At 49.9% G+C, this 12,545-nt stretch overlaps 1 protein-coding gene across 4 annotated transcripts in view; it reads left to right on the top strand.

The window, feature by feature from the left end:
• Positions 1-12,545, top strand: part of LAMA5 (laminin subunit alpha 5) — a 79,599-nt gene that overhangs the window by 32,111 nt on the left and 34,943 nt on the right. For 3 of the 4 annotated variants that reach the window (XM_015296661.4, XM_015296660.4, XM_015296659.4), the window contains exons 4-13: positions 1,763-1,881; positions 2,766-2,936; positions 3,090-3,187; positions 7,579-7,694; positions 8,544-8,662; positions 9,184-9,274; positions 9,710-9,844; positions 10,193-10,255; positions 11,514-11,654; positions 12,012-12,149. In XM_015296661.4, the coding sequence (XP_015152147.2) occupies positions 1,763-1,881; positions 2,766-2,936; positions 3,090-3,187; positions 7,579-7,694; positions 8,544-8,662; positions 9,184-9,274; positions 9,710-9,844; positions 10,193-10,255; positions 11,514-11,654; positions 12,012-12,149 (1,191 nt within the window). The remainder of the gene's footprint in view (positions 1-1,762; positions 1,882-2,765; positions 2,937-3,089; positions 3,188-7,578; positions 7,695-8,543; positions 8,663-9,183; positions 9,275-9,709; positions 9,845-10,192; positions 10,256-11,513; positions 11,655-12,011; positions 12,150-12,545) is intronic. The other variant, XM_040650754.2, reaches the window with a different exon arrangement.

The following is a 12,545-nucleotide window of genomic DNA, read 5'->3' as shown; positions in this document are numbered from 1 at the left end:
AGCAGTCCCTTTCCCATCACCAGAGACGGGGGACAGCCCAGGCAGGGAGAGAACTGCTGTTCTGCTGCTGCGCAAGGTGGGAAGAGAGGCTGCCAAAACCCAGTCTGTACGTTAGAAATTCCTTATTCCCAATTCTCTGATTGAAACCTTCAGAAACAGCTGGTTCTCTGACTCTTCTGTCCCAGGGGGTCTATAAGGCAGCCAAATTCTGCTACTGCTCCCCTTTCCAGACCAGCAGAACTAATTAGGAGAAGTTAAGATCTACAACCAGCATTTAAAACCTGGCCTGGAAGGACCTGGTAGCCGTCAGAGGGTGCCCCTCAGGGCTCGTATTTCTGTCTTGTCTGTCAGCCTGTGCTTCAGCTTTGCTGGAGTTTTCCCATTGCAGGAATGAGCTGCAGGCATTTTATGCATTGTGCTGCTTTATGGCAGCTCCTTTCCAGCACAGAAGTTTTCTCCTCTGCAGTGCGCTATGGGGACTGCAGTCAAGTTGCCTGCTTTGCTTTTTTCTTCTGTATTGTGAATTCTCTTCCTGTTTGGTCCATCCCTGGGGCTGTTGTAGTTATGTTCGTGCATGATCTGGAGCAGAGCAGGGAGCTCTTGCCATGCATGCTCATTCCTGCTTGTAGAGGCACCGCTGCAGCATCTGGAGCTCTTCCCTCCTGCAGCATTGAGCCCTGCCTAAGCCAACCCCCCTTGGGAAATGACATGCAGTGACATCAGAAAACTCCTGGGGAAATAAAGAGGTGACTGGTCCAATCCACACCAGATTCACTAGCACAGCAAGTCCTTTGCAGGGGTCTATTTTTTGGTTTGGAGAATTCTGTAGGTAGCCTAAGAAAAACACTGTTCTGTTCAGTAGGATGGTTATGAGCAGTTACAGAAATGTAAGCGCTCCCAGTATCCGCCTGTGAGCCGTGCCCTGGGTGCCACCAGCTCTGTGCTGCCTTCAGCCATACTCCTGGTGGGAGGGTTCAGCTCCTTGGCCATCCTGTCCCTGCCAGCTGGGAGCTCAGGCTGAGATCTGCCTGAGGAGGGGATGGAATGACTGTCGTGGGAAGCATCTGTCAGAGCAGCTGATGGGACCGTGGCAAAGCAAATCCTCCGTGGCAGGGAAACACCGTGCCTTCCATGGCCACCAAAGGAGAAATGGGGAGAGATTTATGGGAGTGTTTGTCTGCTTGAAGGGTTCCCCATGGAGCATTACAAATGGGGACAGGTCAAGAAATGTGCCCATTCTGGCACAGCCCTCCCTCCCCCAGCTCAGCGTGCTGTGTGGGATCAGCACGTTTCGTCTTACAGTGCAGGACAGTGCCCTCAAGGAGGGAAAGGCTTTGACCTCATCTGCACTCGGGATGGGCTTCCCCAGTCTGCTGTTTCCTCAAAGCACCACTGCCTTAGGGGTCAGACACCAGCACTGAAACAGTCCCACTTTGTCATCCTCTGGGTGCAGCTCAGCTCCTGCATTGCCAAAGCAGTGTTTCATGGAGCAGAGCTGCGATGCTGGGGATGAGGTTAAGGCAGAAGAGCCTTTGTTCCAGACTCTTCTGAAGACATCTATTACTCTTAGAGTGCCTCCCTGCTTTCTTAGCAGTGAAGCACGTGTGTTAGCAATGAGAGTTGATGCAAAACAGTCTTAACCTAGTAAATGTTTAATAAAGAGTATATCCCCATCTCTCCTGTTGGCCAGCATGGAGAAGTCAGTACCAGGCTCTGAATTGTTCCTTTTGTCTTACTGCTTTCATCTCTGCTTGATAAACAGCTTCAAAGAGGGACTGCATTGAGAAATTCGGACTGCAGACCGTGGATCGCATCACCAAGGATGACCATGCTATCTGCACGACTGAGTACTCCCGAATTGTGCCCTTAGAAAATGGGGAGGTGAGCCATCACGTTTTCATCCCTTGGGGCTCTCAGGGTTTTTGTGGCTGGAAATAATAATAATAATTAAGAAAAGCTGGTTAGAAGACCGGGCATTCAAACAGACAGAAGAGTCTCCTAGAAGACAGTGGGCAATTCTTCCCTGTCTTCGTGTTTGGGTGGGTTGTGGCTGTGCCGCCAGGCTGATGGCAGCAGTGTTCCTGTTGCTTGTTTCCTTTCATACTTATGTTTACATGGGGCACCTGCCCTCAGCACAGCTAACCCAGAGGAGCTCCAGAAAGTGTCAGCGACCCGTAAGCATGTCTCCTTAATGAAGAAATGTAAGTCAAGAAGGAGGTTTTTGAGGAGAACAGCAAAGAGGAGGAGAAAATAGAAAGGGCTCAATAATATAAACTTTTAACTGGGGAGAGCTGCAGTGAAAATCCATTCTCCCATATAAGAGCAGGTAATAAGTAGGAACAGGAAGATGAGGGCAGGTGCTTGCATTGGACAGAGTTTAGAAAAGCTAAGCCCTCCAGGGGGAGGGCAGCAGGCCCTGTATTGAGCAGTGCTTGAGGGACAGAGCCATGCTGCATTCCATGCTGGAAGTTTGCTTGGGGACCAGACTTCTGGGGCTGATTTTTTGGATGTTGTTTAGTTGTTTAAGAGGGCAACAGACTTCTAGTTGTGTTATTTTTTCAGTGACCGAAGGTGCTCTGATGAAATGGTTCCCTCTTGACTTTTGGATACTGCTTAAACTGTTCATTTTTAACACAAATAAGACTGGCAGGGAATTGATTCAGTTGTCTTGAAAGAGATTAAAGATTGGGTTCAGCTGAGGGAGCCATGGTTTTCCTCCCTGTCAGAGGATGATGCTGATTTGTCTCCCATCCTCTCATTCACAGATTGTTGTCTCTCTGGTAAATGGGCGCCCAGGAGCCATGAACTTCTCCTACTCTCCTCTCCTACGGAATTTCACAAAGGCCACCAACATCAGACTGCGCTTCCTGCAGACAAACACTCTGCTTGGGCACCTGATGGGCAAAGCTTTGAGGGACCCTACAGTGACCAGGAGGGTAAGGCAGGCCTCAATAGATCCTAATGAGCTGGAAGTGTTGGAGGGCGAATGCATTACTGTAGTGAATAAAGTCCTGGTGAATCTTGAGTAGGACAATCATGGAGCTTATTTGTAACGATATTAATGGGACAACTTCTCTTGTGCTCACCAGTATTACTACAGCATCAAAGATATCAGCATTGGAGGGCGCTGTGTCTGCCACGGCCATGCAGATGTCTGCGATGCTAAAGACCCCAGTGACCCTTACAGGTATGTTTTTCAAAATACCAGCTCTGTATAAAAGCATCTGTATTGTTGTGCTAAGAATGGAACGTACCAGTGTGAGTTGAGTCCTATCCTGAGCTCCTAATTGTGCCAGTACTGTTGCTCTTGGCTCTGCCCTGGGAACAAACTAGAAACTAGTTCAGCCAAAACAGCAAAACTGAAACGTGTTTTGTCAGGCAATCTTTCAGGCAGATCAGCTCCCTGGTGTGGTTTCCCTGTACACAACTCTGCCTTCCCCATGGGGAAGGAGTGCTGCAATGGGAAGGTGGGCACAGAGTCGATGCTGTTGTTGAACTCATGTTCTTCAAAGCCCGAGATTGGTTTCTGAACTTGTCCTAAGAAATTCCTCGCTTTCCGTGTGGCTCCTTAAGAAGGGGAGCAATGCTCCATAAATGGATGGTCTCCCAAGAAACCAGAGACTGCTGTCCAGTTCTTCTCATAAGAACCATAGATGGGTTATGTATGTAACTCAACAAATATTCTTTGCAAAAGAACACGAGCATGCAGAACAGTTTTATATTTCGGCTCATGGGATTCTTCCCATCCGCCTCAGCAATTTGAAATACCAGAGAGCTGCTTCATACCATGAAAGTGTTGCCTCTTAGCCATCTGTTTGCATCCTGAATGTTGCCTTTATGAAAGGGATGGGTAGATTCAGCTGGACGAGAGAAGCTTGTATTACTTTCTCATAAGGATCACATAGAGCTTTTGGATCTTCTAAGATAAAGTTCTGGTGAATCCCAGCCAAGATTAAAAGCTTCTAAGTGCTAAAACAAAGATGTATTGAAAAGTAAATGTGTGTCAGTGTGCTTAACTCCTCGACAAAGGAAACTTCATAAATATTTGAGTGCACAGTTCTTGTTTTTCTTTTAGACTTCGGTGTAGGCAGCTGCACTGTGTGCTCATGTACCAGCAAAAGGACTCCGTGGTGCAAAGTGAATTTTTTAGCCTAGAAATGCCCAGATTTTGATGCCTTCCAGGAAGGGAGGAGAAATTTGTTGGGAGCCTTTTCAGTGCCGCTTGTGCTGATGATCTCCCAGGATCCATCTCCTCCACTCCCATTTGGATGCATTTGGCATCTTCACTCTTGACCCCCAAACTGTGCTGTAAAGTTGCAGCACATGTTTGTAAGCAGCTGTTGCGTTTCACCCTGAGCAGATTGCATTTGCCTAGAGAAGAAAACATCTCCTCGGGTGCTTTGTACGGTCAGCATGTAACATCTGTAAGGCCTTTTGGGAGACATCGGGACAAAGATGCTGGTTAAACAGAAAAGCTTCTCATGGTGTTACTGTGCCCTAATAGCAAGACCAGAAGCACAGAGCCGTCAGTGGAAATGTGTGACATCTGCCATAGCCCTGCATGACAAGAGGCATCGCAGAGGCAGCTGGGGCTCGGGACACACCGTCCCTTTGTGTTACTGACTTCAGCTGTCAGGATTGCGTCACTCCTTCAGAACTCAATGCAACCCATCTGAGCAGGAGGTGCCACGTGTCCCCCCACAGGCATCCCACCTCTTCAGACACCGACATGACAGTAAGAGGGCAAGGAAATGCAGAGGGAGACAAGGGATGTGAGTTGGCCCAGTGCTATTAAAAACCCCAGTTATGTCTCAGTCTGTATGGGAGGTCTCTGCCTCTCGTTTGAACTTCACTCTTCAGCACATGTCTGGTTTTTGTGTTGCCCAGAGAAGCAGAATGAGTGCTCTGGTGGAGGTGAGGTGAGCTAGAAATTTTGGCAAAGATTTTGGGACGTGATGGAGCACGTTTGTGAGCTGACTTCCTGGCCATAAATGATAATGTTTATCCAGCTTCTCTGAAGTGCCAAGTTACGGAGGCTGTGCTTCCAGACGCATTGTGTTGGCAGCACATCTGGTCCCAGTGCGTGTGTGTGTGTGTGTGTGTGTGTGCATGCATGTGTGTGCAAGTTGTGTGTGTGTGTGCATGCTGTGGGGACAGCTACAGACTCCTCTTAAGTCCTTTGTGCTTTTCACAGCCATCTGTTTGCACTGAGCTCAAATGGGCTGAGTTTAGCAGAGGGAAGTCAAGTTTTCTTGGGTTGAAGGTGAACACCCACAGGATTGGGCACAAACCTTTCTGCTGACAGACTGTGAGCAGTGAGATGAGCATCAGCAAGGACTCTGCGTGTCTCTAATGGAGAGCCCAGGCAGGAGTTGTGCGTTAGCATGCAGCTGCTTTGGGAGTGCTTTCCCCCCATGGATCCCGAAGCTACAAAAATACTGGAAAGAGCAATTGCCCATTTTGAAAGGGAAGCACTGGGTGTGCTGGCACCTTTGTGCAGCCTGTGGGTCCCTTTGCAGGTGGCAGGTACAAGCAGAAGCAGTCAGAGAAGGGGGCATTTTTTTCCTCATTGCACTATTCTGATGTCCTGACCAAGTCCAGATCCTGCAGCACTCACGTGCCACTCTCAGCTGTGACACAGTTACTAGAAAACTGTTTACACTGTCTGCTATTGAGCATCAATCCCAGTGGAAGGCTTGGGTTTTATATTTATGGCAGGATGGCCAGGAAATACGTGTGCTATGTGAATGCAGCCGCTCCCTCTTCTTCCTTGTATATATTCCATCAATGAAACATGTAAATATTGTAGCTTATGAACATTTGTCCATAATTCATTAGCAGCATGGGCTCAGCACAAGGTGCGGTAAAGCTGCCGTGATAGATGAGCTCTCTGAGAGGTCACTGCTAACTCTGAACAGCAGAGACTAAATAAATGGTTCCTTCTGCATCTGAAGTGTGCGTAGTCATTGAGGGCCAACTTTGTGCATTCTGGGAACTGAACCAATGCTTTTCAAACATCTCACATGTTAAAGAGCTGGGGTGTGTGGTTGGAGCCACGTCTTCCAGCCAGGGAGATTAGCACTGTTTAGCAGGTCTATAAGTTCCTTGACTCAGTGACTGTCTTTTTTAACACATATGTATTGTGGGGTTAGTTGTCATCTCCAGATACTTCCATGGGAAAACAAACAAACAAACAAAACATAAGAAAATGTTTCATTGGAGGTGTTCAGAGGTGAGGAGTGTGTGAGGGGTTTGTTACAGAGGCATGGCCAAGGTTTGTCTTCCAGTGGGGCTCCTTGCAAAACAAGGGAAGAAGAAAGTAAATGCTTCAGAGCTCATTTCTACCATGTAGGCTCCAGCCAACCCCTCAGGGTCTTGGTTTGCAGCCTGGACAATCCTGGCTGCAGCCCAGTGCATGGATGTGGGTAAGGACAGGGCATCATAAGACTGCAGCTGCACGTTTCATGGCATCTGCATGGGGAGGGCTGCCCGTGGGGCTGGGAGCAGAGCCAGGACCTCCTGCCTCAGCCTCTCAGGCTGAAGCAAATGTGCTGGAGCGTGGGTGCTGCCCATGTTTCCCAAACTTTCTTGTCATTCCATATTTCATTACAGTGAATTCATTTGTCCCATGCCTCTGTCAAGCTGTTCAACATACGCACGCTTGCAGGTCTCAGTTCTTAAAAATACTGCAGCCACTGGGAAGCGTGTCTGCACCTCTGCGTCTCACCCAGAATGACTGTTCCGTTTGTGTCTGATGTTTAAAAAAAATACTTTTATTTTTAAACGCTGCTTTTGAATTGGAGGAGGGAGAGATGGGAGTGGCAGGCAAACCCGGAGGGGAAATGAGTAATTGCACAGATAAAAGCTGGAACATGCTGTATTATCCATAAGTCTAATACAACAGAAAGCATTTGTCTTGGATGGGGATTGCCTTCTGCTAAGTGGAAGTTTTGTGGATGATGTCACTGATGTTAATGAATCACCGCTGTGGTCGAGCAGGATGAGATCTATTGCTATGCCACCGAGGTTTCTTGCCTGGCACCAGGGGAGCTGCTGTTTGCCCAGCACAGCCCTACCCACACTGCCCAGAGAGCAGCTCACAGCAAGAGTGCTAAAAGCCCCAGTTCATACTTCATGGGGGCATTCCTCTCTTGGAAGCACAGGTACACCTGGAGGAGCAGATGGGCTGCACATTTCCCTGTCCCTCTGCAGCTCAGGGCTGTCATTTATCCCTTTCCCACCAGCCCTGCACAGTGGCGCAGACATCTCCCTGTCCTCGCACCATGCAGCTCCCTTGTGCTGGTTTGCTTCAGCTCAGGTTCCTCATGCTACCCCTCCAGCTGCCTCATGTTTGTCTGTAGAGCAGATTCAGCAGTGGCACACTGATTTGTTCTACTCCTCATCTACTACATAAAAGCAAAGCGATAAGGGAGGAGGAGAAGAAAGGGAGGTGGTGACACTGGAGGAGACGCGGTGTTCTCAATTGAAAGAATTGAAAACAAGGTAGAATGTTTTAAAAGCCTTCATTTCCAGAACGCTCGGAGAGCAAACCCCATGCCTTGTTCCTCTCCCCCGCAGGCTGCAGTGTGACTGCCAGCACAACACCTGCGGCGGCTCCTGTGACCGCTGCTGCCCTGGCTTCAACCAATTCCCGTGGAAACCTGCCACTGCCGACAGTGCCAACGAATGCCAGCGTAAGTCAGGCTCAGGTTTGGCCGCCTTCTTGCCAGCTGTTTCCCAGAGCACAGGCTGACCACACTTTGACGTTGCCGTGCAATGAAGTCTTGCACCCCAGCGGCGTGCTGGGTGGTGCACAGCGCTGGGTGACGTGCAGCTCATTGGCACAGCTGCAGCACAGCTTACACGGCGGTTAATTTTGTTTAGTCGAGGCTCGCCCTCAGATCCATCCAGGGCTATGATTCTAATCACGTTTCGGTTCCTCCTGCGTGTCCAAGGGTTCACACAGGCGAGTCCCATTGCTCAATTCTGTCTCCAAGATGAATTGCGCTTGGGTCTGTTTACATACAGGACATCTTTATTTGTCCGGAGAAACCTTTGGTAAACGCCGACGCTGGAATTTATGCCACTGTGGGAGTGCAGAACGCAGAGCGTAACTGCACCCCGGCATCTCATAGAAAGGCAGGGCAGCACGGCAGGGCTGGGTCCTACTGCTGTACAGGCAGCACCCCCACCTCGTGCTGAAGCTCACAGGTGGGATAAAAGAAGCAAGAATGTCGCCCTCTAAACCAGACTACTGGAGGCCCCAAAGCTGGGTAATTTCTCATTCTCGCCTCTACATGCCTGCACATACTTTTGTCCTGCTTTAGTGCCTGCTATGTTTTTTTCAGTTTTAAATGCAGCTTTGTGGCAGAGCTGTTTCTTCCGTGCTTTTGGGCTCCAAAGCTTGGGTGATCCCATTCAGGCGGCCTTCCTCATTGAAACATAGCCCATTTGATATCAAACCCGCCAGGAGGAGTTAAAATCGTTGAGGTCCAGGACCCCCATGGGCTGGTGACTTAGCTCAAACCTCTCTGTGTTTTCAGCTTGCAATTGCAATGGCCATGCCTACGACTGCTACTACGACCCAGAGGTGGATCGCCACAAAGCCAGCAAAAGTCGCGAGGACAAGTTTGAAGGAGGAGGTGTTTGCATTGACTGTCAGGTAGGACAGTGCTGGAAAAGGCTGCTGCGGATCCTTGTGCTCGTTTCTGCAGTCACACCTGGAGTTCAGCTTCACTGCCAGCTCTGTGCCCCCACCCTCTGTTATCATAATTAGGGTCTCTCCCTGGAAATCCAGTCTGTTTGCCATAGGTGAAAGGAATACACTCTGGTAATAAGTACAGCACACCTGGGCAGTAACGTTTTAGCTGTACTATTTTGCTGGAAAAAGCAGATCAGTCCTCCTAGCCCGAAGCAGTCGGGATGTTTTACCAACTGAAGCAAGTAGAATAGGCTTGAAGTCAGATAGGAACATGGAACTCAAGCTGGAGTTATGGGAGGACGCAAAGTTTACACAGGAAATGCTTTGCTTTCAAATCACTGTATGGAACTTTGATCAGATTTAGGTCTTCTATGTGCTCCCAAGTCGCTCCCTCTGGACCCTGTTAGGAAATCTGGCAGATGAGCATGAACCCATTCCTGCAGGCAGAGGAACTGATGCCCCTCTCACCCTCTGTCTTTCAGCATCACACCACTGGCGTTAACTGTGAGAGATGCATCCCAGGATACTACCGCTCCCCTGACCACCCCATCGACTCTCCATACATTTGCTATCGTGAGTGTGATCTCCTCTGCAGTTTATAGACACTCTCCTTTACTTGGTGACTCCGGGATGGGTGTGTGAGATCTCCAGGCAGCAGTGGGTTATGTCTGTCCCAATGGGGAGCCCAGCTTGGTCTGGTGGCTGTGACTGGTGGTGTTCTACCCTGCATCCATCCCTTGAGCCTTCCAGTGCCACCACTGCCTCTCCAGGGGAGACCTGGAGACTCCTGCAGAAGCAAGTTGGGGTTGTGCTGCTTTCCTTGGGACCACGCAGTGTGACAAAGACAGTGGCAGCAATTCCTCTAAGCCAGACTCGTTCTGGAGATGAAAAATCACACTTCTTATTTTTGGAGAGAATTCACAGAATTTGTGGAGCCTCTTCCAAAGACTCTGTGTTGTAGCAGTGCCCCTGTTGTGCTTGTGATGACCACTGCTGTCCCCTCTGTAGGTTGCAACTGCAAGTCTGACTTCACTGATGGCACCTGTGAGGACCTCACTGGCCGCTGTTACTGCAAACCCAACTACACCGGGGAGCACTGCAATGCCTGTGCTGAGGGATACCTGGACTTCCCCCACTGCTACCGTAAGTACAGCAAGCGAGGCCATGCGGTGGCCAAGTCCAGGATCTCTTAGACTCAACAGGTGCAGGAACGGTCAGGGCTCTGTTTGGGGCTGCTCTCTCTCTTTATCCCACGCCACATTGGCACTCCTGTCCCAGGAGTGGTTCCCACAGGTGTGAATGGGCCTGGGCTTTCTGTGGGTTGAGATGGAACCAGGGGGTCAATGGGAACTTCCTATTTGTCTGATGTTTGATCTCCCACTTTGCGTGCAGGAGGGAAAAAGGCATCATTCAGGAGTCCAGGTTAAGAGTGGCTGTAATTGATTCTTGGTGTGGTGTGGTGACCTGTGCAATGTCTCTTTCTCCACGCAGCTGTTCCAGCCTTTGCTTATAACGATACTGGAGAACAAGTGCTCCCTGCAGGACAGATAATAAGTAAGCACTGCAATTTTCCTTGCTGCTTTGGCAATCACCCCGCTATTATCATGCCCTCTAAAGCAAGATCAGGTCTTCAGCTTACAGAGCTTGTAGGTTGTAAGAGGCAAGCCTGACATACAGCGGTTCTGAGAAAGGAGGCAGCTGAGGGGTAGGGGAAAGCAAGCTTTATGATCCCCTTATTGTAAATAGGGAAACTCAGAGCATGACTGTGTGTTCTCTTCTGAGGTTCAAACCATGAGGGAATGTCTCTTCTGGCCTCCCTATAAGCAATACCCTAAGATCACGGTGAGGCTGTGACTGAGCTGGAATTCAAACTGTGTTCTCCCTGATCTCAGCCTTTGGGTTTTGATACAGGCCTGTCCTGCCATGCATGCTGTGCACTCTGTGGGCTGGAAGATGCAGCAGGTCTGTGCTGCACAAAGCCATGAGCTGCAAGTGTCTGGGAAGCGTGTGCAGACAGCTGCTCACTCCACATTGCTTTCTCTGTTGTTTGAATTTCTCAGCCATGCCTCCCTCCACCTCCCTCCTCTCTGACAATGACCCCTCTCAGCTGATCTCTTCCTTTGTCCTTTTTCTTCTCTTTTCCCACCGTGTCCCCCCCACCGTCTCATGCTCCCCAGTGTGCTGCAGATAACCTTTTCCTTCCTTCTGATATTCTAAACTCTGTATCTTCCAGGCAGGTTTTTCTTTCCTGAGCTGGAATTTCTCACTTCCCTTCTCATTTCCCTGCCTGCCCCTCCCTCTGCTTGCTGGACAAGTTTTGCTCTTCCCTCCCCCAGCCCATCACCCATACTGTTGCTGAGTTGGATGAGGGCCCTAACAGGGAGAAGGGCTTGGATTCAGCAGGAAAAGAGCCAAAGCCCCACCCTTGGTAGCTGAAATCGGTGGTAATTTGTGTACAGCTCTTGGGCAGTGCTGCGCCAAATCAGCCCTGAGTGAGCTGTGCAGACAGCGTTTATCTGCTCTGTGCATTGCCCTGCTGCCAGACCAGCACCTTGCACACTGTGTGATGCTGATGTTTCCCAGCCGTCCTGTGACCTCATGAGCCAACCATGCTGCTCACCTAAGCAGGCTTTGGTTAAAACATTTGCATCTGATACGAAGGTTATTAGGGGACAACCTTGTGAGCTGTTGTTTTGCGTTGCATCCCCTTCTCTGTCCTTATGGACCTCTGCCAAGCAACAGAGATCAACTGACAGCCGATCTCATCTTTTGTCCTCTTCATGTCATTGCCTGTTGCATGTCCCCTCTGCAGACTGCGACTGCTATGCTGGTGGGACAGAAGGCAATGCCTGCCGCAAGGACCCTCGAGTAGGGATGTGCGTGTGCAAACCCAACTTCCAAGGGACACACTGTGACCAGTGCACTCCAGGCCATTATGGACCCCTCTGCCAGCGTGAGTGACTCAGGGTTAGCGGCCCCACGCCTCCCCCTGCTTACCCCCCTGCTTCTCCCCACCCTCCACTCACTCTGCAGAGAAGAATTCTCCAGCCTCACTTCCAAGTGACAAATTCCCAGGACTTCTGCTGGTATTTTCCACCCAACCGTGACCCTCCAGTGTCCTCCCAGCCCTGGGGGGCTGTTGAGAAATTCCATATGGATATGAGCTCTGGGCTGGGCATACTTGCTGTCAGCTCTGTCCCCTGTGGTTTCTCCAGTTTCCAGCCCAGAGGAAGCAGCATTTTGGTTCCTTTCTCAGGAGGGGAAGACATTAAGAAGCTGTTTATTAACTAGTGCCCTTCTTGCTTTCCAGCCTGCCAGTGCTCCGGCCCAGGTCAGTACGATGGCACCTGTGACAGTGAGACAGGACAGTGCCTGTGTCGAACAGGATTTGAAGGGCAATTGTGTGATCGGTGCGCTCCCGGCTACTTCAACTACCCCCTGTGCCAGTGTGAGTATCTGTGCTCCCCAGGGCTGGGTGGCTTCCATGAATGGACCAGTGTGCAGATCCTCTTGTGCTGGCAGGAACTGTCTAAGATGATCTCTCCCTTGCCTACACATACTTTACTGGAGAAGAGATGCCCAAAGATGAGCACAAGACAAGGGTGGCACAGTGGCAGTCGGTGTGAGAACAGCAGTGTGCCTTTGCCAGCTGTAGGGTAGATATTATAGCAAAGCCAGCGTCTTCTGGTAGGATTTTGGAGGAAGACTAGAAAGTGATTGTGTGGGCATTTTGGAGGACATGCAAAAATGGGCAGAGATCAACAGCTTGAATGCTTATGTGGCTGTTCGAGAGCCTCAGAAAAAGCCCTGTTGTGCCACAAGCTTTGCTCCTGGAACTCAGCAG

This window comes from Gallus gallus, chromosome 20 (assembly GCF_016699485.2).
Source record: "Gallus gallus isolate bGalGal1 chromosome 20, bGalGal1.mat.broiler.GRCg7b, whole genome shotgun sequence".
NCBI classification, from domain to species: domain Eukaryota; kingdom Metazoa; phylum Chordata; class Aves; order Galliformes; family Phasianidae; genus Gallus; species Gallus gallus.
Note: the sequence above shows the minus strand (reverse complement) of the source record. Positions and strands in the feature narration are given on the sequence as shown.